Source organism: Mycotypha africana (genome assembly GCF_025528875.1).
Source record: "Mycotypha africana strain NRRL 2978 chromosome Unknown BDF20scaffold_14, whole genome shotgun sequence".
Lineage (NCBI taxonomy): Eukaryota > Fungi > Mucoromycota > Mucoromycetes > Mucorales > Mycotyphaceae > Mycotypha > Mycotypha africana.
Genome location: NW_026515738.1, coordinates 28,351 through 49,414, shown reverse-complemented (window position 1 = coordinate 49,414; position 21,064 = coordinate 28,351). Strand labels below are relative to the sequence as shown.

General features: G+C 38.4%; 10 protein-coding genes across 10 annotated transcripts; 4 read left to right on the top strand and 6 right to left on the bottom strand.

Moving 5' to 3' along the window:
- Nucleotides 1-29: 29 nt before the first annotated feature.
- On the top strand, nucleotides 30-1,861 carry BDF20DRAFT_898721 (tryptophan synthase beta subunit-like PLP-dependent enzyme). Its single transcript, XM_053082631.1, has 5 exons — nucleotides 30-180; nucleotides 319-512; nucleotides 579-823; nucleotides 903-1,654; nucleotides 1,734-1,861. The coding sequence occupies exons 2-4, from the start codon at nucleotides 350-352 to the stop codon at nucleotides 1,506-1,508; spliced, it is 1,014 nt and encodes a 337-aa protein (XP_052931258.1). The 5' UTR covers nucleotides 30-180; nucleotides 319-349; the 3' UTR covers nucleotides 1,509-1,654; nucleotides 1,734-1,861.
- Nucleotides 1,862-2,485: 624 nt separating this feature from the next.
- BDF20DRAFT_917297 (uncharacterized protein) lies at nucleotides 2,486-5,761 on the top strand (the record flags this gene model as incomplete). The annotated part of the gene is made up of 4 exons (XM_053084548.1): nucleotides 2,486-2,765; nucleotides 2,847-5,159; nucleotides 5,237-5,314; nucleotides 5,403-5,761. 4 exons carry the CDS (start codon nucleotides 2,486-2,488, stop codon nucleotides 5,759-5,761), a joined length of 3,030 nt encoding a protein of 1,009 aa, XP_052931257.1.
- A 182-nt stretch (nucleotides 5,762-5,943) lies between these two features.
- On the bottom strand, nucleotides 5,944-9,360 carry BDF20DRAFT_908280 (uncharacterized protein; the record flags this gene model as incomplete). Its single annotated transcript, XM_053083468.1, has 1 exon — nucleotides 5,944-9,360. One exon carries the CDS (start codon nucleotides 9,358-9,360, stop codon nucleotides 5,944-5,946), a length of 3,417 nt encoding a protein of 1,138 aa, XP_052931256.1.
- Nucleotides 9,361-10,242: 882 nt separating this feature from the next.
- On the bottom strand, nucleotides 10,243-11,526 carry BDF20DRAFT_898712 (mitochondrial carrier domain-containing protein). The gene is made up of 2 exons (XM_053082630.1): nucleotides 11,360-11,526; nucleotides 10,243-11,230 (listed from the first exon to the last, which is right to left on the bottom strand). Exons 1-2 carry the CDS (start codon nucleotides 11,480-11,482, stop codon nucleotides 10,442-10,444), a joined length of 912 nt encoding a protein of 303 aa, XP_052931255.1. The 5' UTR covers nucleotides 11,483-11,526; the 3' UTR covers nucleotides 10,243-10,441.
- A 1,063-nt stretch (nucleotides 11,527-12,589) lies between these two features.
- BDF20DRAFT_898705 (uncharacterized protein) lies at nucleotides 12,590-14,116 on the top strand. Its single transcript, XM_053082629.1, has 5 exons — nucleotides 12,590-12,683; nucleotides 12,761-12,830; nucleotides 12,903-12,954; nucleotides 13,044-13,129; nucleotides 13,209-14,116. The coding sequence occupies exons 1-5, from the start codon at nucleotides 12,660-12,662 to the stop codon at nucleotides 13,736-13,738; spliced, it is 762 nt and encodes a 253-aa protein (XP_052931254.1). The 5' UTR covers nucleotides 12,590-12,659; the 3' UTR covers nucleotides 13,739-14,116.
- A 403-nt stretch (nucleotides 14,117-14,519) lies between these two features.
- On the bottom strand, nucleotides 14,520-14,827 carry BDF20DRAFT_898697 (uncharacterized protein; the record flags this gene model as incomplete). The annotated part of the gene is made up of 1 exon (XM_053082628.1): nucleotides 14,520-14,827. A coding segment is annotated over exon 1 (226 nt), but the record flags the coding sequence as incomplete, so codon positions are not given.
- Nucleotides 14,828-14,921: 94 nt separating this feature from the next.
- Nucleotides 14,922-15,599, bottom strand: BDF20DRAFT_927270 (uncharacterized protein; the record flags this gene model as incomplete). Its single annotated transcript, XM_053084712.1, has 1 exon — nucleotides 14,922-15,599. One exon carries the CDS (start codon nucleotides 15,597-15,599, stop codon nucleotides 14,922-14,924), a length of 678 nt encoding a protein of 225 aa, XP_052931252.1.
- Nucleotides 15,600-15,840: 241 nt separating this feature from the next.
- BDF20DRAFT_804627 (uncharacterized protein) lies at nucleotides 15,841-16,609 on the bottom strand (the record flags this gene model as incomplete). Its single annotated transcript, XM_053076473.1, has 2 exons — nucleotides 15,841-16,092; nucleotides 16,160-16,609. Coding segments are annotated over 2 exons (702 nt in total), but the record flags the coding sequence as incomplete, so codon positions are not given.
- Nucleotides 16,610-17,131: 522 nt separating this feature from the next.
- Nucleotides 17,132-17,341, bottom strand: BDF20DRAFT_898679 (uncharacterized protein; the record flags this gene model as incomplete). Its single annotated transcript, XM_053082627.1, has 1 exon — nucleotides 17,132-17,341. A coding segment is annotated over one exon (156 nt), but the record flags the coding sequence as incomplete, so codon positions are not given.
- A 570-nt stretch (nucleotides 17,342-17,911) lies between these two features.
- On the top strand, nucleotides 17,912-20,164 carry BDF20DRAFT_839892 (uncharacterized protein; the record flags this gene model as incomplete). Its single annotated transcript, XM_053079331.1, has 6 exons — nucleotides 17,912-18,383; nucleotides 18,458-18,549; nucleotides 18,614-19,038; nucleotides 19,184-19,622; nucleotides 19,693-19,776; nucleotides 20,018-20,164. 6 exons carry the CDS (start codon nucleotides 17,912-17,914, stop codon nucleotides 20,162-20,164), a joined length of 1,659 nt encoding a protein of 552 aa, XP_052931249.1.
- Nucleotides 20,165-21,064: the final 900 nt, after the last annotated feature.

Below are 21,064 nucleotides of genomic sequence, written 5' to 3'. Positions count from 1 at the left end.
ACGACATCATTATTTTTATCTGTTTTAAAAGTTATCTAAGCGGTTAATTTGCCGGTAATTGGATTGTATCAAGTTTTAGCATGAATCATTTTTGTTCGATGATCTTGTTACTGCAATTATTTGCAATGAGTCAATGGCTGGGTACAGCCAGCCAGAATATAGCTAACAAACAAAATACTAGTAAGCTAAGGAATCCCTTTTTTCTTTTTTGTTCTTTACACATAAGATTATTGCACCGTTATGAACAAAGCAGGACGTACAATTCTATAGTATGAAGGCATAAAATTAGATGTTAACTAATATTACCAAAAAAAAAAGTTCCTCTCTTTTTTTAACTCAAGTCGATACTATGTCTTCTGAAATCACTCTTGATACTATTATCGAAGCAGCACAACGTATCAAAGTACACAAGACGCCTGTACTAACCAATAAAACAATCAGTCAGCTTGCCTCTCTTGAAGAGCAACCGATAGATTTATTCTTCAAGTGCGAATTGTTTCAAAAGACAGGATGTACGTGAACGGAACCAGCAATGACTTTCATCATCTTTTTTTCAATTGTAAGCTGATCATTTGCAGCTTTCAAATTTAGAGGTGCCAGCAATGCAATTGCCTTACTATCACATGAAACAGCTGCCAGCGGTGTAGTGACTCATTCCAGTGGCAATCATGCCCAAGCACTTGCATTAGCAGCGAAGACAAAAGGCACACCTGCCTACATAGTTATGCCTCGTACGGCCCCTACCATCAAGAAAGCTGCTGTTATTGGTTATGGTGCGCAAGTGATCGAATGTGAACCAACTCAAATTGCTCGCGAAGAAGCAGTATGTATTTTTTTTTTTTACGAGGATAAATGGTTCTATCCTGTTCAACACTAATAATATACCTTCATGGGACTTAAAGGCCCAAAAAGTCGTGTTAGAAAAAGGTGCAACATTAATTCATCCTTTCAATGATCCCAATGTCATAGCAGGTCAAGGTACAATAGCCGTAGAATTATTGTCACAGGTGAAAGATTTAGATGCCCTAATTATACCTGTCGGTGGTGGTGGAATGTTGACAGGTTGTTCTATTGCCGCCAAAAGTCTTTGTCCATCCTTACGAATATTTGCAGCCGAACCTGAAGCTGTTAATGATTGTTATCGCTCCTTCAAAAACAAGCATCAAGAAACCAACGAAAAAGCAATTTCTGTAGCGGATGGTTTATTAACCAACTTGGGGGATATTGCCTATTCCAACATACATCAATACGTGGACGATGTGTTTACGGTGTCAGAGAAGCAGATTATTAATACAATGGAGCTAGTTTGGGAAAGGATGAAGCTTTGTATTGAACCCAGTGCTGCTGTTGGCGTAGCGGTGGCTATTCACAACAAAGAATTTAAAGACACTTTAAAGAGATTGCATATTCAACGTATCGGTGTCATTCTTTGCGGTGGAAATGTAGATGTTCTTCAAGCGACTGCATTATTTGAGCAATACAGATATGAAGAGGGGAAAAGCGCATAGATGGACAAAATAAAGCTTAATGAAGATTACTCTTAAAACAATAATATACATTTTCTTCGTAGTACGTACATGTAGTATATTTATGGAGCAGTATTGTATGGTACATTACGCTTCATCTGTTTATCTATCATTTGCGAACCGTCATTCCTTAAAAAGCATTTGAAATAATTCATGAGTGACTCCTAATAATGCTGAACATATCAAGTATTCATTCAAATATCCATACTGAATTGAAAGTTGAGAGACTCCAGTATCAATTCAATGATTAACTTTGAAATGATATTGTGCTTCGATAAAACTACACTAAGATAAGCAACTTTATGACCAGTATTTCCGAAGAATACCCGCTGAACCTAAGTATTTGTAATAACATGATTTTGCTTCACGGGTCAGTAACATTTGACAGTTGGTAGCTTCGCGGTATTGGTCTTCCAGCTAGCCACGAATTCCAATTACCTCAATGAAGGGTTTCTCACGTACTGACTTCAGTTACTGTAACAAGTGCGCAAAATAATTCTAAAGTAAGGTACAGTCTATTGCTGAGCATTGCTGGAGTAGGTTTTCTGAACTTTTATATGAATATGAAACCCTGAATGTTTAAATGGTCGGCGTTGGATTGTATTGACTAATTTTTGCCATACGCTAATATTTACTTTAAAACGCTAACTTAACTTCCTAAACGTACTACCTACTATATTTAGAAAAACAAAATCTGGTAAGTACCTCTAGGCAAAAAGCCAAGAGAAGAAAGTGGATAGAATCAAGAGGATCTATTTGTCCCCTTCAGTTACAAACGATCACAACATATTTTCACTGCCAAGAAACGCTTTCGACTCTTTGCAAAATGGAAAAAAGATACACAAAATTATTTAATCTCAGAGTTTTTTTTTTGTGTGCACAATCGAGCAGCGTATTAAAGAGCCATCCTGCTTTTCTCTTTTTACCTTTTGCCTTTTCTCCTGGACTTACGCTCAGCTATGAGAAATCCATTGGATATAAGAAAAGAACATAAAACAATAAAATTGGCCAAGAAGCTACAAGATGAAGCCAATAAAGAATGGGAATCAGAACTTAAGCGAAGAAGAGAACAAGAATTGAACGACGAAGCTATTGCCAAGGAATTACAGGCTCAACTTGAAGAGGAAAGTCGAACAACTGCATCACCTTCATCCACAGCGACTTTAAATATGCCTCCAGGAATGGCTCAAAACAGTTCACCTCCGCCTTTGCCGGCAAAACCAACTGCTTACAATTCAGGTACAAAAGAAAGCCTTTATTAACGAATCTCAGGTCTGAGTTCCTCACCCTTTTCTTGCCTCTATTTAATACATTTTCTAGCATCCAGTAACGATTCATCGATCCTTCCGCTATATAGCTTGAGCGATTCTCCAAAGCCAAACATATACCCTAGATTGCCCTCACGAACATCAGATAATATGGCCTCCGAAAATCCTCCATCAACATACAAACCGGGGCTGCAGTTTACAATATCTTCTCCAGCCCCACAGCCAAGCACAGTCTTCAATACACCCACGCCACCATTACCAGTCAGAAAGGCACATGATGACTTCTCAGCAATCTGTAAAGAGACCGCTCAAAGCAGTCCTCATCAGTCAATTCGACCTGGTATGAATCAAAGCGTTATTGGCTATCAAGACAAAAGTATCAAGCCTTCGTCTGCTTTCAACGACTTACCTATAAAAAGCCAGTCTTCTAACAGTACTATATTGAGAATGGAGATGCCAACACCTACTGTTACACCAAACAACAACTATGATTCCAGTGCTTCATTTTATGTATCCCCTACTAATAACGCCTTTAATCCCGGCGTAACAAGTGCTTACAGCTTTTCAAATGGTAACAGCTTTCCAGTTCTGCAAAACAACGGTACAATGTGCTCTCCTGTTCCATTTACTTCTCGTCAAAGTGATCCCATTGTTCTACCTTTTGATGAGCAAGCAGCAACGAATATTCATTCACAACTTTCCAATTCGGTTACGGCTCAAAATAATCAATGCGCTCAGTATACGAATGATAAAAGCTATCCGACTCACAATACTGAGAGCATCCCATACATACAGCAACCTCTACAACAACATGATATAGTTTATCCATCTTTCCAGCCTTTAATGCATAATAATGTGAGTTCAACTGACAATGGTCAAAATAGCCATGCTTATCATCAGCCCTCTTCTACTCATCCACAGCAATATAGTAACGTATCATCTGTGAATCACGAATTACAGCAGCAGCCAAATGCACAGTCATCCCTTACACAATCGAGGAACAATATGAGTCTTTACTCTGATAACTCACAAGCATCTACATATAAACAATCAGTCCCGCTAGCCGCCGTAGCTTCCAATCAAAATATTCCTTCAAATGTCCATTATAAAAACGATAGCAATACTCTGAATCTTCAGCCATCAATACCAGTTATTTCCACTATTGAAAAGCATAATGAATATACCCCCATTTATAAAAAGCATACCGAAAAACCATTATTTTCTAGCTCTACTATATCGTTGAAGCCTGATGAAGGATCCGTGCATAGTGATACAGAAGATGACATTGAATATGATCAAAATGCCGATGTAATGGTCAATGAATTCAAGCATAGAAAGGTTATTGCACAGCCTTCTATCGACAAAAAGTCCGTCAAAAATCGGCCGCCTACACCCATCGAATCGGCTACCATCGAAACAAATGTAGAAAATTTTTCTGATGATGATACAAGAGCAGATGACACTACTTCTGAAGTCGATTATTCTGATATGATTTACAAAAAAGGAAGCGAAAAATCGTTAAGGCAGAGGGATGAGAAGGACGGCTGGAAAATGATTAAAAAGGCAGAACAAGTAACTGATGAGTCACAGCTGCAACCGCAGCAACAATCACGGCAACAACAAGGAGAAGAAGAAGACAGTGCTGAAGACAGCGAAGATGAAGAATGGCAAGATGATGCTATTGATCCATTTGCTGACAATGTCGATACCGATTTGATGACAGGATCGACAACAGCCAATAAACCAACAATGACTGTGAAGGAAAAGCGTAGAGAGTCAAACTTAGTAACCACACTGAGCCCTACATTAGAAATTATCGACCCAACCATGCCAAAGAACGATGAAAATTCCCAGCGCGTATCAGCATTACTAGCAGACTCACAAAAGAAGAAAAAGAAGGAAGGCGTAAAAAGCATTCAAATTGAAAGTTCACAGACATATATGGATGGGCCACGGCAATATGCTGAGAAAGAAAGCAAGGATATCGAGGATGTGCCTTTCGTTAGATCAACAATGACACCACTTCAAGCGAGTAACAGCTATTCAGGCTCAATCCATTCAATTACATTTAGTACACCCATTGCGGCTACGATGACATCAGCACCATCAATAGCGGTAGAAAGGCCAGAATACGCTTATCGTGGGTATTCATTACCTGCCACTGCTTCTATGCAGACTGCTACTGCGACTACCCCGTACGAACAATGGCATTTCCCAAATGATAAAGCTGCACCTTTTTCAAACACAAACACTTCATCTGCTGATCCAACTTTGAGAATGTATTCCGAACACCAATTGAAAGTAAATGCGCCTATTCATGCCCCAACTACGGTAGTAGAAACAGAGCATCAATTCCGTTCAGGAGGTAAGCTCGCTTTAGAAGTGATCATTCTGTTTTTATAAAAGTATTTAATTGTTATTCTTTGTTACTATGGTCTATAGTGGTTCCTGCCACTGATTTTGGGTATTTGAAAGAAGGTGAAAAACGGAACAAATCGTTACCGACATTACCTAACGCAAGTAAGTCGAGGCTTGAGTTTGATAAAATACAATTTTAGTAGCTCGCCTATGGCATATATATTGAATTTTCCTTTTATTACCACAATAGCTGCAAGCGAGGACCGCCATATCACTGTAGCGAGTATTAACCCAGGTCAACGTGTTTGGATTCGCATTCAACCTACTGACACGGGTAAAGCTTTAGCAGAAAGAATTCAAGTTGTTGCTTCCTATCGAACAAGACGAGTTACAAAGATTATCAGTAAAAACGGTCGCGATATACCCTTAAACAATAAACCTTTATTCGATGATTGGAATGAACTTTTGAATTTTACAGATGGTGAAACATGGAAAGTGGAATGGGTCCCAATCGAAAACCCATATGTAGATATTATTACTGAAGGAAAAGAGTTTATGAAGCAGCTTAAAGCTACATTAAGAAGTGGTACTTCGTCCTCGGATTCATAGAATTTGCTTATTTCATAAAGAAGTGCTTATTGGTACTCATTCACAATAAATCACATGTAATAAAAGTCTCAAGACAATTCCAAATGGCTGTTATATTGTGACAACATTCAATCAATAACAAGTCATTGAATAGGGTTCTAAGTGAAAATATATTTTGAAATCTAACAGTGAATACGGTTGAACTAATAAACCTCGAGTACATAAGATTCTTTTTCTTTCCATTCTTCAATAAGAGCATTGGCCTTAGCAACATCCACATCATCATTTTGAGTGAGACCGTAAACAATAGCGTCCTTGACGTCAGGCACCGGCCAGGTTGGGCCACAGAGATAGAAGTGACCATTCTGCTTCAACAAGTAATCACTCAACATCTTTGCATCTTCCTTCATCTTGTGTTGAATGTATATCTTTTCCTTCTGGTCACGAGAGAAAGCAAGACCCATGTGAGACAAGACACCATCGGCATGGTAAGCTTCCAATTCCTCACCATAAAGGTATTCCATGGAACGATGACGAGAACCAAAGTAAAGAACGACGGGACCGACTTCCTTACCAGTAGCTTTGGCTAAATAACGTTCTTGAATAAAAGCACGGAAAGGGGCCATACCAGTACCCAAACCAGCCATGATTACAGGCTGAGAGTCAAGAGGAGGCAATTTCATGACGGAAGGCTTGATCGAGACAGTAACAGAATCACCGATCTTCAAACTACTTAAATAACGAGTACATTGACCATAACGTTTCTTACCACTGGTAGTTTGCCAATCCACAGCGACCACTAACAGATGGACAGAGTTCTTGTGCATCTTTTGAGATGAGGCGATGGAATAATGACGAGGCTTAATCGGAGCAATGATTTGAGCAAGTGCTTCGACAGGAGGCTTGGCAGAAGTAAATTCACGTAGCAAGTCTTCATAGGTAATGGTATCATCGACGCGCTTCTTGAACTCTTCTTTACCTTCAGCAGAAACCAAGTAAAGCAGTTGCTCACGCTCCTTGGGGTTGGTAGCGAAAGTAGCAAGAGCTTCATAGAATTTCTTGGAAGGTCGACCAAAGATATCCAATGTTTGGCTGAACAATTGGAAGACAGTACGCACTTCTTCTTTACCGTTTTCGCTAGTCTGGACAGAAATGATATCATGACCGTTCAAATCGTACCAATCCAAAAATTCCTTCACGTCTTCGTAGTTATTGTGACCATGAACACCAAGCGCGTCACCCAATTCATACTTCAAGTTGGCGTTACTGGTATCAAATTCCATATGGAACACATAACGGTCGTAGCTTTCAGGAGTCAATCGACGGTTTTCACTGACAGTGATAACATAAGTCTTTTCATGCAGGTCAGGACGAACAGCTGTTTCTGTCTTGTAGGCTTCGTTAAACATTAATTGCCAAGCAGCCTTGTGCCATTTACTCAATTCAGCACCTGCAGCCGCTTCTTCCTCAACCAAAGTAGTAACATCAGACGAGACCTCATCCTCAGGCTCAGCACCCACGACACGGTCCACTGGCGTGGAAGGCAAGATTTGATCATTTATTTCCAAAATAGTCCAAGGAGGTAGCAATTCTACAGCTGTGAGCTCCTTTTTGACCGTAGTAAGAGTATCAGCGATCAACTTCTTTAAAACAACTTTCTCGCTCTCCAATTCTTCATAGATTTGCAAAAGATGATCAGCAACAGAATTCACTTCAGGATGTGTAAGCAGCAAAAAGACTGCTTCCCAGATGAAATGAGTTGACTTCAAGTTCAAACCGAGTTCCTGAGCCACACGAGCAGCATCAATAGTATACAGCTTCGCATTCAATTCAGTCAAACCGAACTTGAATTCATTCGTCAATACTGACTCAAGCTCATCACCGTGCTTCCAAGGGCCATGTAAAACAACAGTCGTCTTCTTGGCTGCCTGAGCCAACACATTGTATTCTTGTGTGACTTTAATGTCATGAACTTCAATATATTGCGCTTGTTGAGCCGTGCCATCAACAGCACGCGAACCATAACTGAGCTGAGTTTTTGAAACAGGACCACCTACGTGATAAGCATCACGAGCTGTCAGAGTTTTGATATCATCCGTAGGATGAAGGGCTTGGATAAGATGAGCATTATGGGCAGCAGCAGCAGTAGAAGTGCTACCATCTTGTTCAATATCCCAGAAGATACCGCTCCAGGATGTGGTCTCTTCTGTCACTTCTTTGTTTACATCAGTAGTAGTGACGAAAGGTTCAGCAGCAAGGTTAATGAAACTTTCATGTTCAGCTTGTTGTACAAGATGGGGCAGATGAGAAGCCTTCAATTGCGAGAAATCCTTGGCTTGAGCACTGACTAAACGAGGGCGACGATCACGTGTTAAAGGACCAAAACGAACAGAAGCAGCAATTTCCAAGTAAAGGGGGCCATTAAAAGCATAAAGACCAGCATCTTCTTCCAAAACCACCAAACGACGAGTTGTGTTGGGCAAAGCACCAATGAAATCGGCTTCAGACCAAGGACAGAAAACACGAACACTTAGCAGACCTACACTCGTCTTGTTGCCAGAAGGATGGACGACAGCTTCTTTGACAGAAGCAGATGTAGCATTGACAGTGACAAGGACAGTTTCGGCATCAGGAGCACCTGCATAATCGAAAGGCTTAAAGTCCAACTGCCCAAGGATAGTCTTGACAGCGGTATAAATATCGTTGTTGTCATGACGATCTACCTTGTTCATATGCTTGCTCAATTGTGGGTAGTTGGAAAACTTGACTTTTTCGACTACTTTAGCTGCGGTGACACCATTGAAGAAGTGAATGACGGGTAGGTTGACGGAACGGCTGATCCAATGGGCTGCAATCGCCATATCGTGAGCTTCTTGAGCATTGGCAGAAGATAAGAGAATAGCACCGGTTTGGCGAGCAGCCAATACGGCATCCACATGGGAGGAGGAGGCCACTAAATCTTGATCTATCATCTGAGCAGCAATATGAAATACAACAGGTTGACGAGAAGCAGCCAATTCGTAAAGTTTAGGAATCATTGACAATAGAGCTTGTGATGTAGCTAAAACTGAAACAGACTTGTTGCCATTGTCAGCAAGAGCGCCTTGCACTGCTTGAAGAGCACCCATACGGGTATCCATTTGAACGATCTTCACAAGATCATTCTGTAAATTACGTGCTTCCGAAAAGCTAATCAAATCTTGACCGAAAAAGCCGCTGTTGGACGTTGAGCCAGGGTAGACAAAGATAAGATCAGAGAGCCCACAAGCGATATATTCAACGGCATGATTAGCATTCGTAAGTAGGGTGTGCTCTTGTGTGTTGTCCTTGGTAGTAGCTGAAGAACTCAAAAGACGGTGTAAAACATGCTTGACTTTGGATTGTAATAAAATGGATGTATCTTCGTCGACAAAGGTGGTTTGACTACCCGTAGTCGAGACATTATCATTGTCATCAAGATCTTTCTTCAGTTCAGCTGTTACTGCTTTTACAAGTTCAGGAGAGATATCGAGCTTCTCATTGACATCCTTGTTTGCCGAAAGGGAAATGGTCGTGTTGTGATTATCATTAAAGGCGGCACTTTTGACAAGCGATGCAATCAAAGCAACAGAAGACAGCATGTTGAAAAAGGTATATAGTATTCTACTATGATGAGAAACTAAAAGAAACCTGTTTAAACGAAAAATGTATGAAAGGTCGGCTGGATATATCTGTAAAAAGTTTTCTTTAATGGCAAAGCTTTTTGGTGTTCCTATTGACCATTTCAAAGCGTCCATTCATGACCAAAGGAAATTGCGCAATTGTTTCTCCGTCGTTGCAAATGAAGTGTTGAATTATTGACAGCATCAGATCAACCAGCCTGATTGGGCAAATTTTTTCGACTGTTGGCTTGATAGAGAACAGATCACAGTTTATCAGGAACAGAGGAAAATTTTAATGGCCCCAATCTACTTTTTATCAACTGATGTATTGAAGCAAAAAAACTACAAAATTATATTGTTAGCAACCTGAGCTTTGAGTTCATTGAGTACTTGCGCTTTGAACAGAATGCAAAATGTCGACTGATTTGAGAGCAATATCACTTTTTATCGGCATCAACTTTTTTTTTTTTTTTTTTTTCAAAATTTCAACGAGTAACAATGCAGAAAGGCTTTTCATGCTTTGGTATATTTTGAATAGGGCATATGAGGCACAAGCTGCCAGTCTGGCTTATAAGCATCAGGACTTTTTCGTACACTGATAGTAATCTTTAATACCAGCAAATGTAGAGGAAAATTGCTTAGGATGACCTTACAATGTTTATTATGTGGCTTCATTGGAAAGGTAACGTGGTTATTTACAAAGCATTATCATTTGAGTTTATAACTAAAAAAGTAGCTTTGGGCATCAACAGACATGATTATGTAATATAAGGAAGGCTGATTACGTAGTAATACATGGTATAATTGATAGGTGCGTTGTTGACGTCTATATGAAGCCTCCCGCATCAAGAAGGTATTTCCTTTTTGCTTTTTCTTTTTTTTTTTTTTTTTTTTTCTAAATCTAAAATGCGATATGTCTACTGTAAATTTGCTTTAACTGCTCCATGAAAACAAACATGAGAGTTGTATGAGGCCTAAGCGAAATTAGAAAATTTTAAGGTTAGCGTGTTACCTATCAGTCATTATGCACTACAGTATACTGTCAACGGTGGAAATAAATTTACCCAATACGAAGATAATGCGCCAAAAAGCCCTTATACAGACCCCGCACACCTTCAATTTTAACGATTTTGACAAAGCAATCTGCTGGGCTCTTGTATAATAAACCGTTTCCGGTAGCAGGATCTACGCCTTGATTATATATTCTAGTTGAAATAACATCAAATGGGTTCATTGCCAAACAAACCAGGACACCTGTAAACATGGAAGTGGCAAAGTGTGTCCCGACTGTATCAGGAAATTGAAATCGGTTGACTAAAAGGTCTTTTCCCAACATGTAAGTGGGCATTTGTACAGCTGATCCGACGCCTGCTCTGACCATGGCTGCGTCTGCGCCACGATATAAACCTTTCACACCTTCTGCTCGGAAAATTTGTTTTAGCGCATTGTAACTGGATTCCATCTCATGCTGGTAACCGATATTTTTAAAGATAGGAGAATACGACTGTCGTCGAGTTTTGATTAAATAGAGTGGAGATCCCAACACGGCACCCACAACGCCTGCAAAGGCTCCTGAGAAGATACCTGAAATAAGTTTGCTGGTGTCGGATTGTAGATTGAGGGCTTTCACAATATTTGTATTCACGGGTTCATAAAGGCCCAATCGACTCCCATTTAAACAAATTTGGTAAAGATAAGCAACACTCAAACCTCGTTGCGCACCTCGAACACCCTCATGTTGAAAGACAAGCTTTAGGGCTTGAATACTGTTATGATAAGGTCGTGAGGCCTCTGTCAAGGCACCTGCTCGAACTAATTCTCCTTGTAATTGAAGTCGTGTCTTTACTACCTATGCGTGGATTGCAACGAAAAGCATTTCAGCATACGGTATGCTCGTTTCATTCTGCCACCGATAATGCAGGCTCGGCCATATCCATTTCTTTGTCTTTGCTGTAGTCCTTTGAGACGTTTTGCTTACCTCCCATGGGTTTGTAAAAGTAACTGCACCGCATGCGGCTAGGCCGCCAATAACGAACCCGATTGCTGTTTCTTTGACCTTATCCTTTAAAACGGGGTTATATTGTTGGTTAACGCTTGACATGATAATGATGTTTCAACTAAATAAAAATGTTAGTTTTATTAAAGAAATCAGGAAAAAAAAAAAAAGAAATATTATCGAAATAGGGTTGAAACCCTCTTTATTTGCATTTTTCAGTCAGGCTTTCAATCTAGTCATTTGCACACGGAAAAGTTTTAAGAAGGTATGTAACAATAAATTGTGAAAGTTGATTGGATATAGTAAGTTGACCAACATTGTGTTGTATGACCCCACATTTGCTGGTTTTCTTGATCTGAGTTGACAGCAGGTATCTCGCACACTTTTGACTGCCCTACAACGCCAGCCCATCCTTATTTGGCGCAACTCTTCTCCAAATTGATTTGCATAGCATAGATACAATCTTCTAATGGTTGTAAAAACATCGAGCGCAAGTGCTTTGAACGGTCAATTTGAATTCAACACGGGGCTGTAAAGAACTGCTGACATAAAAGGACAGAATCATTTAACAACATGAAATCGCTCCAAAGTCGAAAATACAACTGCGCAGATTACCGACTTGTACACGTCTCCATTTCTATCACATTTCTACTGACTTATGCTATGATGGCTGTCCGTTTCTATAGATATTGATATTGGCGAATACATCTAGTCCTTTCATATTCATAGTGTTTTGTAAAAAATCCATACCATTTAAAAGCCTTTCTTTTATCTGGCTGAACTGAGATGGCACCGTTTCTTCTTATTGTGTTGCCGCTCAGCATGACAGAAAGATCTGCACAAGACCCTATTCAAATTACATAATCACACAAGATGCATAAAAGACATAAAAGAAGCGGAGGCAAATATAGAATACGGGAATATATCAGAAAAGAAGCTCAGCAAAAAACTAAAAAATACAAAAAAGATGAGAATGCATGTAACTCGCGCACTTGTGGCTTTCTTGTGAAAGAAGCCTTAACCAAATTCAACAATATAGGCGTACATAAACGTCACTGCATAGTAAGCATGAATTTGTAATAGAATTCAACACCCAAAACGTTTTGCCACACAGACGTTTTCTTTTCTATGACAGACATCTCAATTCGGTAAGTGTTGAATCACATGAATTTTTGTTGAGACAATCCGTTTATTTCTGAAAGTGAATTCTACTTTTTTTCTTTGTTCTATTTTATTTCGCTTTTTCTTTCCTACATCGTTATCATTAGAATTTCTAAACAATATGCCCAACAAGTGGACTACTGCTGTAAGATATAGGGTTTCGTACACATAGAAACAGTGTAAAGTACTATATTGCTGACTAGCTTACTTTGTCTTGAATAGATACCTGAAGCCCCTTCTCCAAACTACGTTATTGTCAAGAACATCGCTCTTCAATCTACTGAATCTACAGGTAAAATAGTATAAAACCTCTCTAATTCGAGTAAACACTTACGATGATACTCTCCTGCTTTACTATCCGTAGTGAAGGAGTTTTTCCTTTTCTGTGGTAAAATCAAGGAATTTGAAATGAAGGTGTAAAGTATATCTTTTATTGCAGACAGAAAGGGAGGTTTTGGGTCTGTTTCAAGTAGTAACAGTAATGTTTGCTTGTTTCTTTATACAGTGATGAAGACGATGAAAAGCACCAAATTGCTTTAATTCATTTTGAACGTGAATCTGCAGCCAAGACGGCTGCACTTTTAAGCAACGGTAAAGATTTATGCAGACAAAAAAATACTGTTTATTTTTGTTGGGGGTGGAAACACTTTATTCATTTGTATTATCGCAGCTCTTATTGATGATAGCCATATTGTTGCTGCACCTTACTTTGACGTCCCTGGCTCCTCTGAAAAGGAAGCTTCTTCTGCTGCTGCTGCTGCTGGTACAAATGGTACCGAGGAACATGAGAACCAAGAAAGCAAGCCCAAGACCAAGATTCTCGCTGAAATCTTAGCAAACGGTTACTTGCTTCAAGATCAAGTGGTTGCCAAGGGCGTCGAATACGATAACAAGTACCACGTCTCTTCCCGCTGGAATAAGCTGCTCAATGCAGTTCAAACCAACGTTAAACATTTTGATGAAAAGTATCGTATCTGGGATAAAGCCGTCAATTTGGATCAAAAGTATAAAATCACCGAGAATGTCAATAAGGTCACTCAGACAGCTCAAGAAAAGGCCACTCAAGCTCTTCAAACTGGTTTGCAATCTACTCCAGGCCAAAAGGCTAAAGATTTAGCGGATAAGACTTTACATCAGATTGCTGCTGTTCATTACGAAGCCAAGAGAATACAAGTAAGTAATGGAGTTGCAACTGCTTAAAGTGGGAGCATCACAAGTGCACAAAAAGCAATGAATGAAAGTTGACCTTTGTGTGGATCACTGATGACTCTCTTTCTCTTCATCATTGTAGGGTGAAAAGATGGGTGGTGCTACAGATGACTCTGCAGGAGCTCCCTCCACTGGTACTCAAGATGCTACTACTGTCAGTCGTGAAGCTACCGCTTCAACTGACGTAAAGGCAGATGATTCTACTACTAATACCGAGACAAAGACAAATGCTGGTGCTGCTACTGCTCCTCCACCTGCTGCCCAATAATAAATCTGTAATCAATAGCATTATAAACTAATGTGATAAATACGATTTTTTATACCATGATGTGGTATAATTTCAAAGCCCAAAAAAAAAAAAAAGAAAAAGGCTTTTAAACCAAAAAAAGGCTAATCTGCATTTCAATAAAAATTTAATCGGAACAAAGCAACCACTAGTTTGCATTGAATGTCATGTTACAGTATTTTAACTAATATTTTAGATGAAATACATTTTTTTTTGGACGATTAATATTTTCATTTTAGATGAGTTGCAATTGTGTTGTAGACCAAAATATAAACCGTTTAAACAAGGATTCAAATTCCAAAAACTTGTTAGCAGTGCGAAACAAAAAAAAAAGAAAAGAAAAAAAAACCGTACTATTCCTCACCTGTAATGATCTAAATCCTTGAAATACAAGGAAAACCGTGTTTATTACGGCGATTATTTCTTCTTCTTCGCTGGCTTGAAAATGTCGGGTCTTCCCGCTCCAGACCAAACTGCTTGGGATATAGTCATCATGTTGATAGCGGCGTTAATGTCTCTCTGCCATAGCTTTAGACATTGCTTGCAGTGAAGAACGCCGGTACCCTTGAATCCAGGAGTATCAACAATTTGCATATCATCATAGAAACAGAGGCTGCATGTTTTAGAGGTTTTGAATTCATCGATTGTGACAACAATCAATTGACCTTCAGCTTCACGTTTCTTCAGAGTTGCAAAAAGTTTACCGACAACACCACATCTTTGCCCTTTCAATTTTACTACATCTTTTCCAAACATTCCAGCACCAAAGACAATCAGTGGTACCCTTCTAGGGAATCCTGAGTACTTATCAGCCTTCCACTTCTTGTCACTTCTAAAAATTATCAATCAGCGCGTAAGCTAAACGATGAACATGTATTTCATTGATACTCACTTGATTGGCGGCTGTTTGTCAACATTCTTTCCTTTCTTCTTCTTCTTCTGCTGTTTTTTCCTCTTCCTTGCCTTGCTTCTCTTTTTGCGATTGTACTTGGCCGTTCCATGAGTCAACATGTTGGCCATAGTTTCGGGTGCTCTTTGCCTTCCTTGGTACAATGTAAACCGGTCCTTTGCTGTTTCATGTCCATAAAAACTAAAGAGAGCGTCTAAGTTATTGAGCATATAACTGGTGAACGCCTCATATACTCCTAGACGAGAGGTCTTTGACGAGGGGATTTGACTTTCTACTAGATCTATTCCTGTAACAGCTTTTATACTGTTCAATTTCTTACAATATTTCGTTGACCCTGCCATATGATAGTATTCGGATGTAGTGCATCTTCGCACTTGTCTGTTATATTCAAGGCCAATAGCAGCAGTAAAAACAGACTTTCTTCCGGGATTCAGGGTAATAGGTAAATAAGTATTGTCAACTTCATCCAGAGAGAAATCATCAAGAGTGAGGTCAAATTTTTGGAACGAGGCACCATGGCCAGATTGTTGTCTTTTATAAAAAAGAAAGTCAACTGAAAACCCATCCGTTCTGACAATATTACCAAAGAGCTCTTTGTTATCACCATTCGGTGTAAGTTCAGAGATACTACATGTGCCCAAGAAGTTAAACCTCATACATTATACTCGACTGCATACCGTATTAACTGTATGCTTACCTTTTGTACCTGAGTTTCTTGAAATCAAAGACATGGAAAAACAGCTCTAATTGGCTTTGGTAATTGCGGGGTAAAGAACGTTTCACAAAAGAAGACAGAGCGTTCACGCTCAAGGTAATGAACCTCCATTGAACGGAAACCTTTGGCAGTAAGGATAGCAATTTTGGAAGAGGACGTCGTCGTACGTCAAATGGTTTATGATCATCGTGTTCGCTCTCAAATTCTGCGTTCAAAGATAACAAAAAGGGTACGAAAGACCCAGGATCAGCAGATAATGTCTTCATGTTCACTTTCTTCCCCAGCTTCTTCTTCCAAGGTTCACAAAAGGTTTGGATCTTTGCTTTTATATCTTTGGTAAGGTAGTCATCAGTTGGCCATTTAGGTTTTCCTTGGCATATCTCTTGATAGCAGAAATCACTTGTGACCTTTTTGACAAGCTTCCAAGGCATACACTACGCAAGATGAGAGCTTTTTTTAAAATTCATGTAAGACCCCAAGTAATATTGAGTTGCAACTTACCACAAATGCCGTTTGTATTTTATATATCAAAAAATAGAGAAGTTTCTCCTCAAAATTTTCCACTATACTGTTCGTATAGGAAGTAGCAATTTCGGTGCATGCTTCTGTAATGGCTTGACTAAGTCCAGGAAAGAGCTTGACAGGGAAGACAATCTTAGGGTAAGTCGTTTTAAAAGAATCAAACGAGCTCAGTAATTGTTGTGATATCAGCCTACTATTTGTTGGTCTTTGTCCATTCACTAGCTGTATCATAGAGTACCAGAAATTTTGTGTAAAGATACATTTAATACACTTTGGCTCAGCAAGAGCTGCATTTTCCAAGACGTAATAATTCACAAAGAGCTTCGCTCTAAGAACCAAGTTGCGAATAACAGAACAAGCTTCAACAGCTTTTGACTTGAATGTGTTGCGATAGTCACCAAAAACGCAGTTATCAAGAGGCAACCTTCTTGTAAACGCCTTGTAATTACTTCCCAAATGATGTTGAAAGACCTCTGCCTTTGATAATACATGTTGAGGACACAGAGGAGAACGCACCGATTTATGTCCTGGTTGCTTGCATTTGGTACAACAGGTATTGTCTTTATCCGGTTCTTCATTATTCTCTTTCCTTGCTTTCTTCTTTTCCTTCTTGATTTCAAAGTTCTGTTTGCGTTTTCTGCCTATCGAACCAACTATAGGTACAATGAGGTCGCTTACTAACGATGAATTTACCAACTTTTGAAGCCACATGAGGTGCTTACCTTGATCTGCAGTTTCTGTCTCATACAATTGACGTTTAAAGTATTGTTGGGTGTAATGACCCCCTTTACCGCAATCAATACACGTTACATCTAACAGTACACGATGATTAATCTCTACGTATATATATGATCAGGTATATAGGCTTTCAAAAGGCAAGTTACCATTAACAGCACTTGATTTTTTCTTTTCAAAAATTTGCTTTTTCTTTTCATAAATTATTGTTTTGAACATGGGTCATAGTATGTATCTTAAAAACGTGAAATAAAAGTGAAAGAGACAACATTTGACTCTAAGAGAGCAGTATATTTTATAGTGCTTATCTTTGAAAGTCACCCATGAACGCATACAAAAACATTGACAACAGTTAATATAACCATCCCATTCCGCTATGGTATCTGTTATACTATGACCCTCAGCCCTCTATCAATGGTTTGATGTCAATCAATTCAAAGTTAACTTTTTTTGGAATTCTTGTCCAAAAAAGGCACCAACGAATATCTTGTTGGTCTCGGAACACATCGTCATTTAGTAAAAAAGTTGTCAAGCTTTTTATAGTTTGTCCTATTGCAAGATAACATCAATAAAACCATTATTGGCGACTTTCTTACTGATAGAGACTAATTTCTAGGGTTCGATTGTATGTCATCCTTAATGCTGCTTGAATATCACTGAATAATTGAGTATCCAAATATCCAAATACTATGGACTTTTCTAAAAATATTTTTTAATAAATCTAAAATTAAAATGTATATTGTTCATTAAAAATTGTAAATCGTCTAAAATATAAGGTAAAATACTGTATTGAGGACAAAATGCGCATTAATCAAAACTTTATCATTTGCTACGCTTACGGGAAGCGGCTGCCTTCGTCTAATTAACCATCATAGTACTTGTCTTTTCCTCTCCATGTCCCACCCCTCAGCGATGTGTGACTAATTTTATTATTTGTAAATAAAAACAATCTAAAAAAAAAGAGTTTATCTTTTGCTTTGCTAATTATCTTTAAAAATGCCAAAAAGCACAAAGTCTCGAAAACCTACCGTCGCTGCAAAGTACAAGAACTATACGGTTCCCACAACAACAAGAAACGTCGGGAAAGGTATATTGAATGCATCCGCAACTGATTGGACTTCACCGTCAAAACTAGTTAGTGCCATGGACGTCAACATCATCAAAACTAAGAGCTCCGAAGATATATTTACTTCGCTACTCGATGCATTTGTAGCTTTGAGCAAAACGTCTCCAAATGCTTCAATAAAAAACCTTGCTTCTAATTGTTATAAGTACGCATCTCAAACCAAGTTCAAGCAAGAATTTATTGAAATCGTTGAGTCCCGGAAATTGAAAATAAGAGATTTTGCTGTCGAAAAGCGAATTCATGAACTTGCTAACCAAGGAATGAACGGCATACTCGATATTGCTTCAAAATCTATGGACCAAGTTGTTTCTAGGGCTTTAAACTTAGTAAATGATAATGAGGGTACGAGTATCAATTGTTTTCAGCCACATACATAGGCTACGTAATTTCCTAATAACAAACTTATTATTCCTTAGCAATCAAAGAAAGTATTATTACGAATAAGAACGAAGAAGAAGAGGAGGAGGAGGAGTATAGAAGTGCAGACGAAGAGCTTGTTTGGAATGAAGTAAATCTGACATTCACAGTATTTTTTTTAACAAAGATATTGACTCTTTTTCATTTGAATTTAGATTCTTTCCTCTTCTAAGAAAACAGCTGTCAATCCTCCTGGAGAGTCACAATACACTGCCGAGAAACCAAAGTTGACCATAAAAATGATCGAGGAGTTGGAGTTATCCTGCCATATGGCTTTATCATGTATACCATTGTCTAAAATTCCTGGTGATATGCTCACTTTATTTTACCAATATCAGAATGATAATTTTATTCTGAAATCTCTAAAGAGTCAAGACGATGTATTTAATCGAATTAGGCAGTTGATTGACATAGAAGACACAATTGACAATAGAACCGATTATGGATTTTTTGTTTGGCAAAGTGAGAGAGAGGCGCGAATGAAGCAGGAGAAAAATGTGGAGCTACTCAAAGTGTTTTGTTTCTGTCTGACCGACTTTTGGAGTTGCTGCTGGCAAGAAACCTTTCGAAAAGATCACGAGTGAACCTTTTGGGTTGAGAACATCGTTCCAAAATTTAAGTATCTTGGGTCAAACGAAAACATTGTTTTTTCTTGGTAAAAACAAATTGATAATCAAGATAATCAGTAATAATAACGAGGCTAACAATGATAATAAACTTTATAGGTGCGAAGACCATGTTAAATCGTATAATGCTAACCAGATAGAGAAAAATTTTTGGCTCAACAGTACCAGTAGTTGCTTTTCAGATGGAGTAGGCAGAAACAACAATGGCCAAAAAATTCTATTGATGGAGTCATCTTCTGCCTATGGGGTTGAAGATTTTGAGCATAGTTTACAAGACACGTACAAGTTAATTAAACTATCCACAGCAGGTCTTCAAGAAATGATAAAAAGAAAGCAAGACTGCAAAGCGTCCTCTGCTTCAAAATTGGCCGTCTTTGGTATACAATGCATTAAAGATAAGCTGACCTTGCTGAAAACAACCTTCGATGCTAAATTGGAAAATTATAAGATCATGGAGTTGAGATCTTGTACAATACCAACAGCATGGGAGAAAAGATATGCTATGTTGAAGGTTTTTGAACTTCTTGCCTGTCTTAACGTAAGTCCAATGAAAATTTATTCTATACAGTTCTTTTAATTAAAATACTGATTTGATTGTTATCGTTCAGTATGAGCTCAGAAAACAACTAGAATTAGAGCGCGAACTGTTAAGACAAGAGAACCAGTTGGAACCAGTCAATGCAGATGAGTCTGTGAGGTATTTTCTTCGTTCTGGCAGACTCACTCATTATTCTGGCCAAGGTTATTGAGGGCTTTTGCCTTTCTTTTGTTTCAATTAACGTATACTGTATAATATAACGAATAAAAATGGATAAGATGAGAAAATTGAAGGGAAGAGGTATATGAATAGGTATACATATTATACTTGGAAAGAGACAAATAGTTTTTGTTAAGTATAAGAAAAAGGGAATAATGGTATCACTAACATAAAAGGGGATGCAGATATTTAATGAATGCCGTAACTTAACAAATAAGGTGTATTCAAAGTATAAAGGAATGCCCGAAGAAATGAATTGCACGATTCTTGAAATTATACTCATGAAGAACATTTATGTGTTCCAAATACAGCGGGAATCATGAACTCGAAAGATCTCTTACCATATTGTGATAGTTTAAATTAGGAATACCTTTTCTCACTAACTTCTATACGTGTTCAGATTTCTTTACTTACAGTTTTCTTTCAAGATAAATCTGTAATCCTTGGAGCGGATAAAAGCAACTTTCGCTTTTACCAGGAGATCCAAATTGGATTGAATGTATGTATTTGTTGACATATAACAATAAAAAACTGCATTTTCTTTTCAAACCTACACGAAGAAGGTAAGAAAACCATCCTAAATTCGTAATGGAATCAATGATGATAGAACTACATTAAGCACAGTCTAAAATATTAAATATAGAAATAAACCTCTCGTTATCTGTTGAGACAGAATATAGAAGCAGTAATAACAAATACGTGGGGTACTGAAAAGAATTTGAGATACTTTATTTGTATACTTTTTAAAGTTTTTCAGAAGTTATCGTTTATACGTAAGCATTTAGCGGGATCCCTTTGTGCGAAAACCACTTTTTTTTTATTATTTTTGTTTGAATTCAGATACAATTTATATCAAACAAAAGATATGGAATTGAGGGTTAAAGAATGAATATGTAGGCTGAACAGCAAAACGGATCCCAATATTGAACCCCAACAACACTTAGCTTGCTTCTTGTGAGAATTGGTTCTCGGCAGTCTTTAAAGTGATCGTACGCGTGATTGAAGATTCAAGGAGTTGCAATGCATTCAGTGGACCAAGCTTCTTTGTTGATTATAGTACACCAGTGTTATTTTTATAGCATTTATAAGTTAGTTCCCACCAATTACAGAGTGTACTGCTCGGTATAAACAGTCGTTATGACTGCAAATTGGGCTGGCCGTGCCAAACATCTTCAGCAAATCTTAAGGTAGCAGAACGTGAGAGCTATTTCAACGTAGAAGAC

Excerpts from the sequence above, each read along its gene's own strand:
- BDF20DRAFT_898721 (XM_053082631.1), top strand. The coding sequence starts at position 350 with ATGTCTTCTGAAATCACTCTTGATACTATTATCGAAGCAGCACAACGT. Across the intron at positions 513-578 it reads ATTGTTTCAAAAGACAGGAT|CTTTCAAATTTAGAGGTGCC; the intron begins GTACGTGAACGG and ends GATCATTTGCAG. Across the intron at positions 824-902 it reads AAATTGCTCGCGAAGAAGCA|GCCCAAAAAGTCGTGTTAGA; the intron begins GTATGTATTTTT and ends TGGGACTTAAAG.
- BDF20DRAFT_898712 (XM_053082630.1), bottom strand. The coding sequence starts at position 11,482 with ATGTCAAGCGTTAACCAACAATATAACCCCGTTTTAAAGGATAAGGTC. Across the intron at positions 11,231-11,359 it reads CTTTTACAAACCCATGGGAG|GTAGTAAAGACACGACTTCA; the intron begins GTAAGCAAAACG and ends ATCCACGCATAG.
- BDF20DRAFT_898705 (XM_053082629.1), top strand. The coding sequence starts at position 12,660 with ATGCCCAACAAGTGGACTACTGCT. Across the intron at positions 12,831-12,902 it reads TCAATCTACTGAATCTACAG|TGAAGGAGTTTTTCCTTTTC; the intron begins GTAAAATAGTAT and ends TACTATCCGTAG. Across the intron at positions 13,130-13,208 it reads GGCTGCACTTTTAAGCAACG|CTCTTATTGATGATAGCCAT; the intron begins GTAAAGATTTAT and ends GTATTATCGCAG.